Source organism: Oryctolagus cuniculus, chromosome 3 (assembly GCF_964237555.1).
Source record: "Oryctolagus cuniculus chromosome 3, mOryCun1.1, whole genome shotgun sequence".
In the NCBI taxonomy this organism is placed as follows: Eukaryota; Metazoa; Chordata; class Mammalia; order Lagomorpha; family Leporidae; genus Oryctolagus; species Oryctolagus cuniculus.
In genome coordinates, this window is record NC_091434.1 from 34,549,474 (window position 1) to 34,565,571 (window position 16,098).

The 16,098-nt window shown below is 42.1% G+C and overlaps 1 protein-coding gene across 8 annotated transcripts in view; it reads right to left on the reverse strand.

The window, feature by feature from the left end:
• The window catches only part of PARD3B (par-3 family cell polarity regulator beta), a 1,151,792-nt gene that overhangs the window by 237,919 nt on the left and 897,775 nt on the right, over positions 1–16,098 (reverse strand). For all 8 annotated transcript variants that reach the window (XM_051849249.2, XM_070070340.1, XM_051849247.2 and 5 more), the window contains one exon: positions 8,051–8,161. In XM_051849249.2, the coding sequence (XP_051705209.2) occupies positions 8,051–8,161 (111 nt within the window). The remainder of the gene's footprint in view (positions 1–8,050; positions 8,162–16,098) is intronic.

Consider the following 16,098-nt stretch of genomic DNA (forward strand, 5'->3'; position numbering starts at 1 on the left):
TGAGATCAGGTATCTTGAATCTGTAAGCTATAGCTTTCTTCATTTCCCCCCCAGGTCCTTCAACATTCTTCATGATACAGATTTAGTATCCTCATTTTCTGTGTGAGAGGGAGGCATAGTATATTCCAGGTGTGATCTGAGCAATGTAAAACTGAAATTATTGGTTTTTCCTTCATCTTCGACATGAATTTTCAGTAACAGAGCCTGCCTAGGACCAGATTAAGTTTTTGGCAAGCACATCCTCACGCTGACTCATGTTAAACTAAACCTCAACTGAAACCATCAGGAAAATTTTCATATATTTGGTATTAAGTCAAACCTTCCACATCCTGTGTTTATTCAGTTCATTTTTGGATCTAAATGCAAGCTTTACATTTATTCCTATTAACTCTCTTCACGTTTGACTCAGTCCATTGTTCCACATGATTCTGTTGTCAGAAATATCATCAACCCCTGCAGTTTCCTGGCATCTACAATCCAATCAACAGGTCGTCGTCACTAATGCCAATGTTCAGCAGGCCTGGGTTAAAAAAATCAACTTTCCAGAAAAAGATAATGCCTGAAAGCTTATAGTGGTGGAACATGCATCAGTAATCTTTGGATACAATTTCTCAAATGCTAATAATCTTTCTACGGTTATATAATCTGCAGTATTCTATATTTCTCTGCATTATGGACAGGATATCATGAGACAATGCAATTCTGATGTCCCAGAGAGTTCTCTTACTCTCTGTGAAGTCTGGAGCTCAGAATAAGATTTGGGGATTGGATAATTCAATGTTGAGGGAGAGAAGCTGTTTTGGGTATCATATGTTCAGCCACATCCATGGACTCAACCCTGTACAAGGCATTAGTAATTTCTTCCCTCTCCTATCCATCTACAGTTAGAAGACAATCAAAAATGTCTTCAGACATAGCTAAATCTCCCTTGGGTGGGAAGACTGTTTTGCTCTCAATGAGAACCTGTGTTCTAGACTCTGTCCTCCACTCTAATCTAGTAACTCAACAGATCCTTCATGGCTCTTTGACAATTTTTTAAAAAGATTTTATTTATTTATTTGAAAGGCAGAGTTACAGACAGTAGAGTAATAGACAATGAGAGGGAGAGACAGGGAGAAAGGTCTTCCATCCGCTGGTTCACTCCCCAAATGGCTGGAGCTGCGCCGATCCGAAGCCAGGAGTCAGGTGCTTCTTCCTGGTCTCCCGTGTGGGTGCAGGGGCCCAAGCACTTGGGCCATCTTCTACTGCTTTCCCAGGCCACAGCATAGAGCTGGATTGGAAGAGGAGCACCTGGGACTCAAACCGGTGCCCATATGGGATGCTGGCACCACAGGAGGAGGATTAACCTACTGTGCCATGGTGCTGGCCCCAATCTTTGACATTTTTATGAGCCCAGCTATAAATAAAATAATCATATGCAGCACCAAAAGAGTTCCACATCAGGAATTAGATGTACAGAAACTAAAAGAGATATTAAAATTAGAAGAAAAATAATGGGGCAAATGGGGAGAGATAACCCTAAAAGTTACAGTTGAGGGACTAGCATTGTGTAACAGTGAGTGGCTTACTGCCAACATGCAATGCCAGCATCCCAAATGTGCCCTGGTTCAAGTTCTGGCCACTTCAATACTGATCCAGCCCCCTGATAATGCTCCTGGGAAAGTAGTGGAAGATGGCTTGAGTGCTTGGGCACTTGCTACCTATATGGGAGACCTCGATGGAATTCATGGCTCTTAGTTTCAGCCTGGCATATCCTGGCCTTTGCAGACATTTGGGGAGTGAACCAGTGGATGAAAGATAACTCTCTCGCACACGCGCTGTGGGGAGCAATCCGGACTAGACTAAGTTACTCGAATTAAGACTTATTCTATGCATCTGCTCTCCCACAATATGGCGCTGGGAGAGAAGTAAACAGCTTCCGCACAGCTGCCTCCAGTTCAACTAATAAATTGTAGGACTTGCTCCTGATTGGAGGAGAGCAGCGTACTCGGCGTGTGGGCAGCCGAGTTAGGATTGGCGGAGGAGGACTATAAAGGAGGAGAGAGACGGCATGCACCAGGAACATCTATGGGGAACATCTAAGGGAACCCGTGCAGCCCCCGAGAAAGCCGGCCAGCGGTGTGCCGCTCCCCTGCGGAAGTGGGGAATGCGGCCAGGGGGAACTGCCCTTCCACGGAGGTGGAAGGGATAGTAGCCAACCCGGGAAGAACCAGCAGCAAACCCGGGGAGGGCCGAGCAGACGAAAGAACAGCGCAGGGTCCTGTGTTGCTCCTCCACGAAGAGGGGGAGCGACATAATGGTGCCGTGACTCGGATATGAAGCCTAGGCAGGACTTAGTGTCGTTCCTCCATGAAGAGGGGGAGCGACATAGTGGTGCCGTGACTCGGATAGGAAACTTAGGACGGATATGAAACTTAGGAGGGAAGAAACGGGAAGAACTAGGGAAAATATCGGAGAGAGAAACTAGCAAACAGCCTAGGGAAAAGCCGGACGAAAAAGGAGCCGGAAGAAGCTATTGAAAGCCTAGGCATAGACTCGAAACAGCCTAGGGAAAAGCCGGACGAAAAAGGAGCCGGAAGAAGCTATTGAAAGCCTAGGCATAGACTCGGATACGGACTACGGGGGGAAGCTGGGAGGAATCTTTAAGGTTGAAAGCGAAAGTGAAAGCTAGAACAAACAGACTCGGATACGGACTGTGGGGAGAAGCCAGGAGAAATGAGGGAGGAATATTGTTGGAAGAAAACTTAGGGAAACATACCGGGTAGAGAAAAATGTTAGGGAAATTGAAGCCGTGGGGGGCAGGCCAAGGCGGACACGAAAGCCACTTTGGGGTTCTCAAGTTAGCCCGGGAATAGGGGGCGAAAAGTTGAAACCAGAAGCTGAAACGTGAGCCTGGTTGGGATCCGTCTGATTAGCCCGGGGAGCAAAGGACGGGAAGCCAAACCGTGGGGCGGAGACGTACGCTGGGTTGAATTCGCCAGGCTAGCCCGGGGAACTTAGATTGAATGCTAGTGGCGGACACGTAAGCTACGCTGTGTTACTCGCGGAAGCCGCCGCGTGCAGAGAGAGCATGGGGCGTGAATAGATAGGGAACGCTGGCGCGAGGCCGTGGTGCAGGCGCGAAGTGCGTGGAGACCGCGGAGCGTGCGCGCAGAGCCGGGAACCCGCCGGCGGGGCGAGGCGCCGGGAAGCTGCGGGGATAAGAGAAACAGAAGTTTAGAAGTAAGATGAGAAAAATAGGAATGCTGGAAGATAGAAGTAAAATGGGAGAAATAGGAATGCCCGGAGATAGAGAAATAGAGAAATAGAAAGGCCTCCCCTCAACATGGCAATTAGAAGGCTTGGATTCGGTCTGCCCGATTAGTGAGGCGATGAGCACCTGGGCGGCTAGCAGCTTATGCGCCGCAGGTCACCGAAGACAGGCACGAATTAACATCAGTAAGGCTTCCCCACAATACCGCAATTAGAAGGCTTGGATTCGGTCTGCCTGATTAAGGTGGTAAGCGCCAGCAAGCAGCTCGACCAGAGTATGAGCTGCAGGTCACCGAAGATAGGCACGAACCAACACTAATAAGTCTCCCCCACAATAAGGCAATGAGAAGGCTTGGATTCGGTTTGCCTGATAGGTCTTGTAAGTCCCCTGCAGGCAGAGCAGAGCATGCGCTGCAGGGCACCGAACACAGGCACGCATCAGCGCCTAAAAACCTCCTCACAACATGGCGAAGAGAGGACCCGGATTCGGTTTTCCTGATTGATAGGACTTGTAAGAGCCTGTGGCAACTCTAGCAAGTAGAGCAGAGTGTGTGCCGCGGGACACCGAAGACAGGCGCGTATCAACGCCAAAAATAAAAAGAAAGGGGGATCTGTGGGGAGCAATCCGGACTAGACTAAGTTACTCGAATTAAGACTTATTCTATGCATCTGCTCTCCCACAATATGGCGCTGGGAGAGAAGTAAACAGCTTCCGCACAGCTGCCTCCAGTTCAACTAATAAATTGTAGGACTTGCTCCTGATTGGAGGAGAGCAGCGTACTCGGCGTGTGGGCAGCCGAGTTAGGATTGGCGGAGGAGGACTATAAAGGAGGAGAGAGACGGCATGCACCAGGAACATCTATGGGGAACATCTAAGGGAACCCGTGCAGCCCCCGAGAAAGCCGGCCGGCGGTGTGCCGCTCCCCTGCGGAAGTGGGGAATGCGGCCAGGGGGAACTGCCCTTCCACGGAGGTGGAAGGGATAGTAGCCAACCCGGGAAGAACCAGCAGCAAACCCGGGGAGGGCCGAGCCGACGAGAGAACAGCGCAGGGTCCTGTGTCGTTCCTCCACGAAGAGGGGGAGCGACAACGCGCTCTCTCTCTGACTCCGCCTTTAAAATAAATAAAATCTTTAAAATAATTAGAGTTGAAGCTAGATTAATCTAGAGCAAAACAGTTATAAGAAAAGTGAAACATCAATAGCAGCTTTATGATGTAAGAAACAATCTTTGTGCATTCATTTGGCCTAGTGGTTGAGATGCTCATAGCCCATATCAGAGTGCTTGAGTTCAGTTCCCAGCTCTGTCTCCTGACTTCAGCTTCCCACCAGTGCAGACCTTGGGAAGCAGTGGTGATGATTCAAGTATGTACCAGGATTGAGTTTCTACCTCCTGGCATTGGCCTTAGCCCAGCCCTAGTCATCGTGGGCATTTGGGGATTGAACCAGTGGGTCACAGCTCTGTTTGTCTGTCTCTGAAAATGTTTTTTTTTTTTTTTTCAAAGAAGCAATTTATAGGGACTTTTCTACCTAGATGCTCATCAAGGTATAATTTGGAACAGTGAAAAATGTAAACATTCTAATTGACTATGGAAGGCCACAGAATATTGAACAGTAATCAAAATTATGTATTTTAGAAGCATTCATGAGTTGGGAAATATTCACAATATAATGCCAGGAAAAAAAGCAAGATGCTATACATAGTATGGATACCAAGTTTTCAAAAAAAATATGTAAGTAGAAAGAAAATCATGAAAATGTTAATAGTGGTTATGGGGATATACTGGAATTATATATGATTTTAAGTCTTTATAGTTTCTATATTTCTGAAATTTTCTCAATGAACTTCCTATTCCTTTGTGAATGTGCTCGTTAGGAGCAGGTTCCAGGGGAAAGTGACCTCTGTGCTCTTTGGAGAGTGAGCACAGTGAGGCTGCTCATCTGTTTATTAAGAGCGTGGCAGGAAGGCAGGCTGGCCACAGGAGGACGTATGCCGGTGTTGTGGTGTGGATCACTCAGCTCTGCTGAGGAAAAGATCTGTGCATCATTTTTCAGAAAGTAAGACTAGTTTAGTGACATTCTAGCCAAACACTGTTCTTTCAAGTCAGTGGTTCTCAGCCTTCAGAATGCCAAAGAACCGCCTTGGGCTTACCTTTTAGATGCAGTTTCTAGGGCCCCCAAGTCCCAAGATTCTGATTCTACAAGTCTTGTGTAGGGCTCAGGCATCTTCATCTTTAGCAGCACCTCTAGTGATTCATTCTGACTCAGCTGGTCCACAGACTACACATTGAGAAGTGCTACTATAAGAAGCCATATGCCTTGATAATATTTTTTCTGCCTCTTTGGATAATATCACCCTATTTATGCACTGTACATAGTTGGTCTAGACTTCAGACTTGCAGTGCTGTGTTGGCTCTTTTGGAAAAAAAAAACCACTTTATCACATTTGCCAATTTCTATGATGCAAATTTTCCCATCATGGCCAATTTCAACCACTGATGGTTTAACAACCAGCTCACAAAATGCTTAGAAGTTTGACAAGAAGCTTATACAAGCTCACTCCAGCACTGCACAGTATATAGTTTAAGTGCTTTAAATATTTTGAAAAGAGGATATGCTTGTGAAAAATTACTATTATACCCATGACAGCTAGCATGAGAAAAGGAAACAATCAGATGGCTTGAATCATGTTAAAGGAAACAAAGTACAAATGTATTAGAAAAAGGACAATAGCTTCCACATAGTAGTGCAGATTTCAAAATCATTTGCCCCTAAAAAATATTAATTCCATTTTCTGCAAACATTTTCAAGCACACATATATTTCCTCTTTCAATTTGCTTTTTTTTCCAATGTCACATCTCCATGACGAGTGATACACTTGCTGAGTTCTTTGAGAGTTGTGAACTGGTTTCCTGTGGATGATGGAGAGCCAAGGAATGGGACCCCAGGATTGGGAGCAATGCCAAATACTCAGTCTCCACCCTCCATGCCCCTCAGCCCCTGAGCTGTTGAAATGCCCTTAGTCATTAATTCTATCTCATCCAACCATAAAATCAACTCCTTCAACTTCTTCCCCTAGCATATGAATGAGCCAATGTTGTCTCTAGGAAACCCATATCAGATGTGTTTTATGTGTTCATATGTGGGAAGTAGCCTAAGTGGAGGCTAATAGTCTAGTTCTTTCAATATTTTTACCAGACATAATTTAAGAAAATTGGACCTGAAGCCTATTTAGCCAGCTGAGGTGGATTTACAGCCCTGCTTTTAAGAACAAAACTCCCCTAGGCACCTGCTTCCTAAAGGCAAAACCCAAAAGGAAATGAACTCTTGCTTAAAGACAACCTACCTTATTTTATGGGTTATCAATTTTCTAGCTGGCACACAGTTTTCAGCTAGTAAGAGGAATTTTCCCCCATAGCAAGCAAATACTGAGCTACAAAATAATGTCAACTCTGCACTCCAGCAAATGACTCAGTTTCTTGAAGATGAGGCCTGGGACACAGAGCCATCAGTAAGTGAAGTCCGGGGAGCAACAGAGATCTATGATGTAGGCTCACCACAAAGATGTCTTTGCCAGTATATGCATTAAAATCTTGTGTGAGTTACATTAAACATTACAGGATTACTGAATCTTGGGCCATGATGAAGACCATCTCATCTTTGGGGTAGCTCTGTCAGGTGAATAGTTGACAACAATGTACAACACTTGATTTCCTTTTAACTGCTCTAGTGACCCTGGAGCTGAGCTTATCAACCTCTCAAAATGAGAAAGGACTAAATAGCTATCCCCCTTTGCTATCTATGGGGAACAGACTAAAAGATAGGGGTCAAAGGTTAACAGCAGATACTCTGCTGCGGGCTAGAAAACACAATGAATAGATACAATTTTCTTGGTATACATGCTGGAGGAGTAAAATAAATACAAGAACTGACTCTATGAAAGCCACAGAACCAATGTCACTAATAGGCACATGAAAAGTTGGATCAGGGTGACTTCATGTATGACCGAGTGCTTAAGTTTTTGTTAGTTTTGTCACAATCTCAGTCTTTCTCCAAGTTTTACTTACTTGTGAAAGCAAAGAAATTTTCAGGAGAAATATGAATATTCAATTACATGATTCAAAAATCAGACATTTACACATCCTCTTGGGATAAGTGCCAGAGTTAACATCAAAGATATGCCAAGGACCTCTTGTCCAAATGGGACATTAAGCTCCTCAAACAGAATTCAGCCGCTGCAAACTGCCACTGTTTCAGTAAAGGAAGATGGCCCTTTAAAAGATGAGCAACCTACTTTTGAGCTTGCTGATAGCCTAATAAAAGACAATGTCTTTATTTTTTTTTTGAAAAAAAAAGAAGGACATGTACTTCTCAGATTATAGCACCCAAATGGATATGGCAGAATAATTAAGAAATCATGGAAAACTTGAGAAAAACTAGGAATGCAGTATGGGAATTTGAGAGTTCTAAATACCAGTAACAGAGTAACACTTTGATTTTTAAAAAAGCTAATCATTTCAATCATAAGGGAACTATGCATCAACAATGAAAATTTGGAGTGGCATATTATAGAATTATAAGTACTGATATAATAAAAACAGAAAGCCAATTTCTTCTCAAAATATAATATAAATTCCCCAGAAAGACCATTTCCTTATTTATCAGATCGCTTTCCTACCGTATCAGTCAGCCTCTCTGCTTCTTAAAATGAAAAGAAGATTTCTCCAGTTGATGACTGCAATAAGCAAATTAAACACAGACCGCAGTGCACATCCAGCAAGGGGCCCAGGCTCTGCTCACCGTTCCTGCTCCTCTTTCATCTTCTCCAGCTCCTCCTCTTTCAGGCCTCCGAGCTTCAGGGGTCCTTTCTGTGCAGCCTTCCCACCCTTATCGTCCTTCTTTTTCCCAAACCTAGTGACACATGAAGGAGGAGACGGTTGTTAACAATAGTAAACTTAAGGTTTTTATGAACTCATTAAACTGTAATTCTTCATTCTAAGTAACCAAGGTCATTTCGCATTAACAGGAAGCAAAGATAATGGAAGCAAAAAAAAAAAAAAAAAAACCTGTTACTGAATTCTCCTTTTTATTTCCTTCTTTCTTTTCAATCAGATATGATTGTGTATCAAGCATAATGTCATAAGACTAATAATTCTGATCTATTAATTCAACAGAGAGTGAAAAACAACCTTTAACATATAACTAAAAACTGGCCTACAGTCCAAAAGGGACAAATATCATATGTTCTCCCTGATCGATGGCAACTAAACGAGCATCTAAAATGATACCCATTGAAGTGAAATGGACACTATGAGAGACAATGACATGATCAGCCCTTGTCTAGACTGTTGAGGAACAACTTACTATTTTATTCCTTTTAGTATTTTTGTTGTTGTTGTTGTTGTTGTTGCTGTTTGTTCTACATAAGACCACTGGTTGAACTCTGTAATCAATGCACAATCATTCTTAGGCGTTTAAAATGAACAGAAAAGTGATCTCTGTTAAACATAGGAGTGGGAATAAGAGAGGGAGGAGATATATAGGTTGGCACATACTCACTCGGACTTACCTCCAATGGTGGAACTAGAAATGTGCCAGGGGATTTCAACTCAATCTTACCAAAGAGGCAGGTACCAATGCCAACGCACTTGGTAAAGTGATAAGTATAAATACACAACTGATCAAAAAGATAGGGTATGTGTCGATGAGATTTCACAAATAAGACCAGTGTAAGCAACTAATGCAGGACAGAATTAAAAGGGAGAGAATGATCCTGTGGGGGAAACAGGACTCACAGCAGACTCATAGAATGGCAGCACTCCTGCCTCAGAATCAACCCTTGGGACATTTGGATCTGGCTAAAAGGTCCATGAGAGTCTCACAGGCATGGAAAGCCATGACATGGTGGCAAAAAACAATCTAAATGAAAGATCCTGGTGAACAAGACCCCAGCAGAAGGAACAGGCCATCAAGGAGAGAGGCACCTTTCTCTGAAGGGAGGAAGGAACCTCCACTGTGATACGGCCTTGACTAAACAAGTTCAGAGTCGGTGAACTCAAGGGGCTTCCATAGCCTAGACAGCTCATAGCAAGAGTCTCGGGTGATTGCTGACGTCATAAATAAGAGTGCCAATTGTTAAATCAACAGCGGGAGTCATTGGGTACATGCTCCCCATGTAGGATTTCTGTCCTTAATGTGTTCTACTATGAAACTTAAAAACAACACTACTAGTTGAACAATACCCTATACCTTGTGCAGTTGTGTGAGTGCATCCTGTTGAAATCCTTGCTTAGTATATACTAAGTTGATCTTCGGTATATGAAGGTAATTGAAAATGAAACTCGATGAAGGGCAGGATGGGAGAGGGAGTGGGAGAGGGGAGGGCCGCGGGAGGGAGGGAGGTTGGGGGGGGAAGCCACAACAATACAAAAGTTGCACTTTCTAAATTCACATTTATTAAATAAAAAATAACTATATAACAAACAAAAAAAGAAAAAGAAAAAAAAGAACTTAATACTTTACCCTTTTAGTATTTTTTATTTTCTACTTAAAACTATTGGTTGAACTCTGTAATTAATACACAGTTACTCTTAGGTGTTAAATTAATGCTATAACTAGTACTCAAATAGTATTTTACACTTTGTGTTTCTGTGTGGGTGCAAACTGTTGAAATCTTTACTTAATATATGCTAAATTGATCTTCTGTATATAAAGATAATTGAGAATTAATCTTGATGTGAATGGAAGGGGAAAGGGAGTGGGAGAGGGTAGTGTTGTGGGTGGGAGGGAAGTTATGGGGGGGGGGAGCTATTGTAATCCATAAGCTGTACTTTGGAAATTTATGTTCATTAAATTAAAAAAAAAAAAACTGGCCTAGTTCCTCACCATGCCCCCAGAACTCCAGTGTGAACATTTTAAGGTTAAATTCATGGCATTATATCTTGATAATACAGCCAGGGGAGCTACCAAACACCTGAGTCATTACTGTCATTTTACCCAGGAAGAATCAGGAGCTCTGAGAAGATCTGAGCCTTGACCAAGACCTCCCAGCAGGCACAGCACAGGGCTGGGGTAGAAACTGCTTGCTTCCTCCACTGTAGTTTTGCTTTCAGGCCGCACTCACCCTCTAACAAGCCTGGGCTCCCCAAGTCAGCTCAGGGCTAGTGTGCTCTGAGCACTCTCGGGTGCCTGACCTATAGGTCCGTAGTTAAAGAGGGACAGTGATGATTATGATTTTTTAAAGACTTATTTTAGTTATTTTACACAGAGAGAGAGAGAATCTTCCATCAGTTGATTCACTCCCCAAATGCTCACAAGGGACCAGGTTAGGCCAGATCCTGAAACCAGGAGCCAGGAGCCACATCTAAGTCTCCCACATGAGTGCAGGAATCCAAGCACTCAGCCCATCATCCATTGCCTACCCAGGTGCATCAGCAGGGAGCTGAATTGGAAGTGGAGCAGCTGGGACTCAAACCGGTGCCCAAGTGGGCTGCTGGCCTTGTAGGCCCATGGCTTTACCTACCAGGCCACAACACTGGCCCCAATTATGTTCTACAAGAGCAGTGTTTCTTTACTCTTTCAGAAAAATGAAAACTTCACATGTGAAGTTAAAAAAAAAAAAGAAAAGGCTGCAATCAAATTATTTCTAGGATTTATTCCTACGTGACAGGCATTCTATGCAAGAGACATTTTCTGCAGAGGTACTCTTCCATGGTCTTGGTAGCAGCACACTGAAAAAACAAAATAACTTGATGCTTTCTTAGTAATCAAGGGAAAAATCATTCACTTACACTTATTTAGTTTAAACATCTTCCTTCAATTCCCATTTATTTTCTTTCTTCCTATCTTTCATCTATCTATCTATCTATCTATCTAGGTAACCTAGAGTGATTTTGTGAATTTTGCATGCTGGCCCTGGTCTACTCTTCCTACTTTCTCCTCGTAAAATACACAGGAAATTAGAATCTCCTCACATGAGGCTCTGACATACAAATTTTGAAGACAATCCTATATTCTGAGCAAACAGAATAATAGAAAAATAAGCTCAACTCTGTCTTCTTCAGAATTCTATAAACATAGGTATTTATTTGTAGCTTTCTGGATTGTGTTTCAAGCCACAGCTTAGATTATTAGGGGGCAGCTCTGTGTAGCACATCTGGAAGATGTCACTGCTAGTACTCACAGCCCTGCCGTTATCGGAGCACACATTCCATCCTGCTTTCCCCAGAAGCCCCCTCGCCGACGTGAGCAGGTCCTGGTCCATGAATTTGCTCTCCCATCACCATCTCTCCATGCACCTCTACTCTTGCTGAGATCTTTGTTCTATCCAGTCTAGTTTTGGGACCTGGTCAACCGAACTTTCAGCTGTAACTCCATCATCTCACGTCTTCCTCTATTCCTCATTTTTTTTTTAAATTTCTTTTTCTCTTTTCTGTCTCCCTTTCTAAATTCATTCTTTTTTTTCCCTCACTGAAGAAATGATCTTTTCTCAATGAAGAAAAGAAATGAAGAGCTAACTAGGGAAAAGAGAAAAAAAAATACAGACAAAAATATGAGAACGCTAACTTTCAAATATAATTCTGATCTGTACTCAAAGCTTCTCCTCTCTTTAGCTTGCTGAACACCTAAATGTTTCCACAAACATGTGCTTTAGCTTCCCACATCCAGGCAGAGGAGCTTAGATATCAAAAGTATTACTCTAAATATGTCTGTGTGAGACATTACTACTTAGTACACCATCTGATAAGTAATTCCCCTCAAAATGCCATTAAGTATAATAATATTTAGGCAACATATTTAAAAATGAGGGGGACCAGAGTAGAAATAATACCTCAGGAGGCTGATGAAGGCAAAAACGTTACTGAGAGCTCACAGACATTAGGCTTATTTTTCCTCCATGTCTCATACATTTCCTTCTAAACTTGGAGGTTTTAGATGTTCTGAGATGAAAGTAGTCTTATTTTTGAAGGGTAAAACTAGCCCATTCCCTAGTCTGCCTTGATCTTTATTACCACGCCCAATACATTATTTTTCCTTCCAGCAGTTAAAATATTTCACTTGTTCTGCAGTTCAAGAATAACTCACTATGTTTCCACCATAGCTGAATAATACGGAAAATGTTAGTTTTAAGTAAGTTCTGCAAAGCATTTTCTTTTTAGCAGGAACTGTCAATAATAGTCAAATTAATTCTACAAATATTATAAATGTTTTGATTCAAATTGCTTGATCCTTTGTTAACGTTTCCAATAAGAAGGGCAGAAATAGCTGTAACATTCATTTTATTAGCTAGAAAGAATGGCTATAAGTTACTCTCTTTTATAAACTTTGGGCAGGTTCAAGAACAGAATTAGAAGGCAGTACTTGTCTCTGTGCAGATGAGGAAATTGAGACCCAGGGCAGCTCACTGCATTTCACGTGTTGATGTTCTGAGTACCAGCTTTGCAAACAGACCACTGAACTATCCTGGTGGCAGTAGGGACTGGGGGTTGGGCAGTCAGGAGGAAAGCACTCACTTGGTGACTTTTATGCCTTCTGGAGGTGTCCCTCACAGCCATTCTTACTTTCACTGCACTACAGAAAGGAAAGTTAGGGAGTTTCAACTCCCCATTGGCTATTTTTGGTCAGAAAAGCCATGAGAAGCCTTAATGGTAAAAACTATTGCTTTGCATTCTAAACTTTCAAATACTCACTGCATTATAGGCCTCCCATTATCTATTACCTTAGACATTTAGGAGTTGGCCATTCTGGGATAGGAGCCTTAAGGAAATTCTTTATAGGTCAACCCTGCTTTACAGAAGATATTTTCCTGAAAATTTTGTGCAAACATATGGTTTTAATCAGTAAAATCTTATTTTACATGTACCTGGGAAGTCTGTTTAAAGGTTCATATGATGGATCTTTTTGTAAAGTGGAAAAATCACCTTTCAACATACCCCTTTGCGTAAATTTAGATGTTCATGAATTATAAATTTGCTTAAAACACCTGTCCCTGTTCATTTCTGCAGAGTTCATACGAAACAGCTTCAGAGATTCATGGAGAACTAACTTCTTTGTTTCTCTGCTTCTTTTTCTTTCTCTCTCTGTCTCTCCCTCTATTTTTCTTCATTTCTCCCTAAACATATTTATGAAGCCTGTACTGTATGTCAGATATCATCATTATATCTTGATGTAGGCTGATAATATGTTGAGCTACAAAACCTTATACCATCTTTGTGGAATTTACATTCTAATAGAAGAGACCAGCTACCAGCCCAACACAGAAAGTGCTATGAGGATTTTAGGAGAGACAATGAGAGGAAAGTGACTGGGGAAGGCCTCCGAGGAGAGATGGCATTTAAGCTGCAAATATAAGGGTGAGAGTTTCTAGACATGCAAAGTTTTGTGAGTGGGGGAAACGGAGCATGCAGAGGGCACAAAGAGGAAAAGGTTTGATATTTTCCATGCAGTGAAAGGTGGACAGGATGGCCAGAGCCAGGACAGTGGAGGAGAGACTCACAGCACAGGATGTGGGCAGAGAAGCTATGGAGTGCAGGTCTGAGGGAAGCTCAGGGTTTGTCCAAGAACAATGGTAGGTGATTTTTAAAAAATAATCCAAGGCACAAAGGAGCTATATGAGGAAATTGGTAAATAGATATAAACAGTTGATGGAGGAGAACTGGAGGAGTAACCAAGTCTTTCTGAGCAGATGTGATACAATTCAATGGATGTTTTTAAAAGCCATCTTAGCTGCTGAAGTAAAATAAGTAAAATCAATAAAAATAAGTAAAAGCAGTAAATCTCTTTGGGGACTACTGCAGGAATGTGGGCAAAAGATGCTGGTGCCTTGGACAACAGTAGTGGCCACTGAGAAGAGAAGGAGACAGCCACCTGCAAGTGGCGAGTCAATGGAGCAGCATCCACAGCTTAGTTATGAACAGGATTATTTTAGAATGCCTGAGGGAAATCCAATCTGAAATCTGATGGGCTCAGGCCTAAGTCCTGAGGAACCATAGCTCTTAAGTTTGCATAGAAGACAATGCATAGACAGAAGAGCCCAGGCAGAGTGATGGGAAGAGTACAAGGAGAGCGTGGTTATGGAGAATGTGAGAGAGCGAGACAGGAAGCAGGACATGGTCAGTGGTCAACAGGCCGGCAGTGCTGCTGGCAAACCCAGAAAGGTGAGGACTGAAAAGCCTTCATTGGATTTGACAACATGAAGCTATTCAAAAGCCCTGGCAAGGTTCAGTGGCGTAATGTGAGCCAAGTCAGGTGAACGTGATCTCAGAGTGAATGGCAGGCCTGTATAAAAGTGCATGTCTCTACAGGCTTTTCAAGGAGTTCAGCTGGGGGCTGGGAGCTGGAAGTGTGGTGTGATGCTGAAGAAGGATATTTTCAGTTTGGCTTACATCAGAGAACATTTTCTTCCTTGTAGGAAAAGCTCCTAGACAAAGTGAGAGGCAAGAGGTGAAGATAGGATATATTTTTTATTGTGGTAAAATGTAGATACTGTACAATTTTTATTTTAACCTTTTTAAGAGAACAATTTAGTGGGATTATATAAATTCACACTGTTGTGCAACCATCACCACTATCCATTTTTAGAACTTGCTTTGTTTCCCAAATTGAAGTTCTGGTAGCCACTATTGTACTTTCTGTCTCTATGAATCGGACCATTTCAGGTACTTCCTATAAGTGGAATTATACAGTATTTGTCCTTCCATGTCTAGCTTACATCACTTAGCATAAAATCTTCAGGCTCTACATTTGTTGTGTGATGAATTGTATCAGAATTTCTTTCCTGTTTAAGGTTGAATAATATCCCAACTGTATATACATAGCATGTTTTGTTCAACCATTCATCCACTGATGGACATTTGGGATGTGTTCACCTTTTGGCTACTGTGAATAATACTACTATGGATATCAGTACAGGAAAATAGTTATTGATAAGGGAATAGAGATAACAACTCAGCAGAGATTGGCATCAGATGGGAGGGAGGAGACCCAGAAAAACCAGTACTTAGGAAGAGCTGTTTGTTTATAGAGTTGACAAAGGGGAATGGAGAGGTGCTCAAGCCATTTATTTATCAGTTAATGGGATACAACATGTTTAGCAGAAACAGCTCCTATATATAACAAAGGTGTCTTACAATTTAAGAAATCAAAGAAGATTGAATTTTGTAAGGGGTAGATGAGAACCTCAAAAGGGATCATACAAAAATATCAAACCTAGACCTCAGTAATGCTGCTACTTTGCCTAAGTAAGGAAGATATCACCAGCCACCTGGAAAAGTGGTATTCGATAATGGGTTGTGAATTCATTCATTCATTACTAAGGAACTGATACAGATCACATTTGATTATGTAGGTACAATTTACCCATTAACATGGATCTAAAAGGGAGACATAGACTCCAGTACAACAGTATTGGGGAATTCAATATCCTACTTTCATCAATGGACAAATCAACTACATCGAGAATCAACAAAGAAACTACAAAGCTAATCCACACTATGGAGCAAATGTACCTAATTGATATTTGTAGCACCCTTCATCCCACAGTTGTAGAATATACATTCTTCTCATCAGTGCATGGAACTTTCTCTAGGACAGTCTTTCTCTAGGCCATAAAGCAAGTCTCAGTAAATTAAAACAGCATTGAAATCATACCATGCATCTTTTCTGGCCACAATAGAATGAAGCTAGAAATTAACAGTTCAAGAATTTCTGGGAAATACGGAAACACATGAAGGTTGAGCAACACATTCCTGAATGAAGAGTGGTTCATAGAAAAAATGAAAAGAGAAATAAAAAATTTCCTAGAAACCAATAAAGATGCCAACATAACATATCAAAGCTTACGGGATACA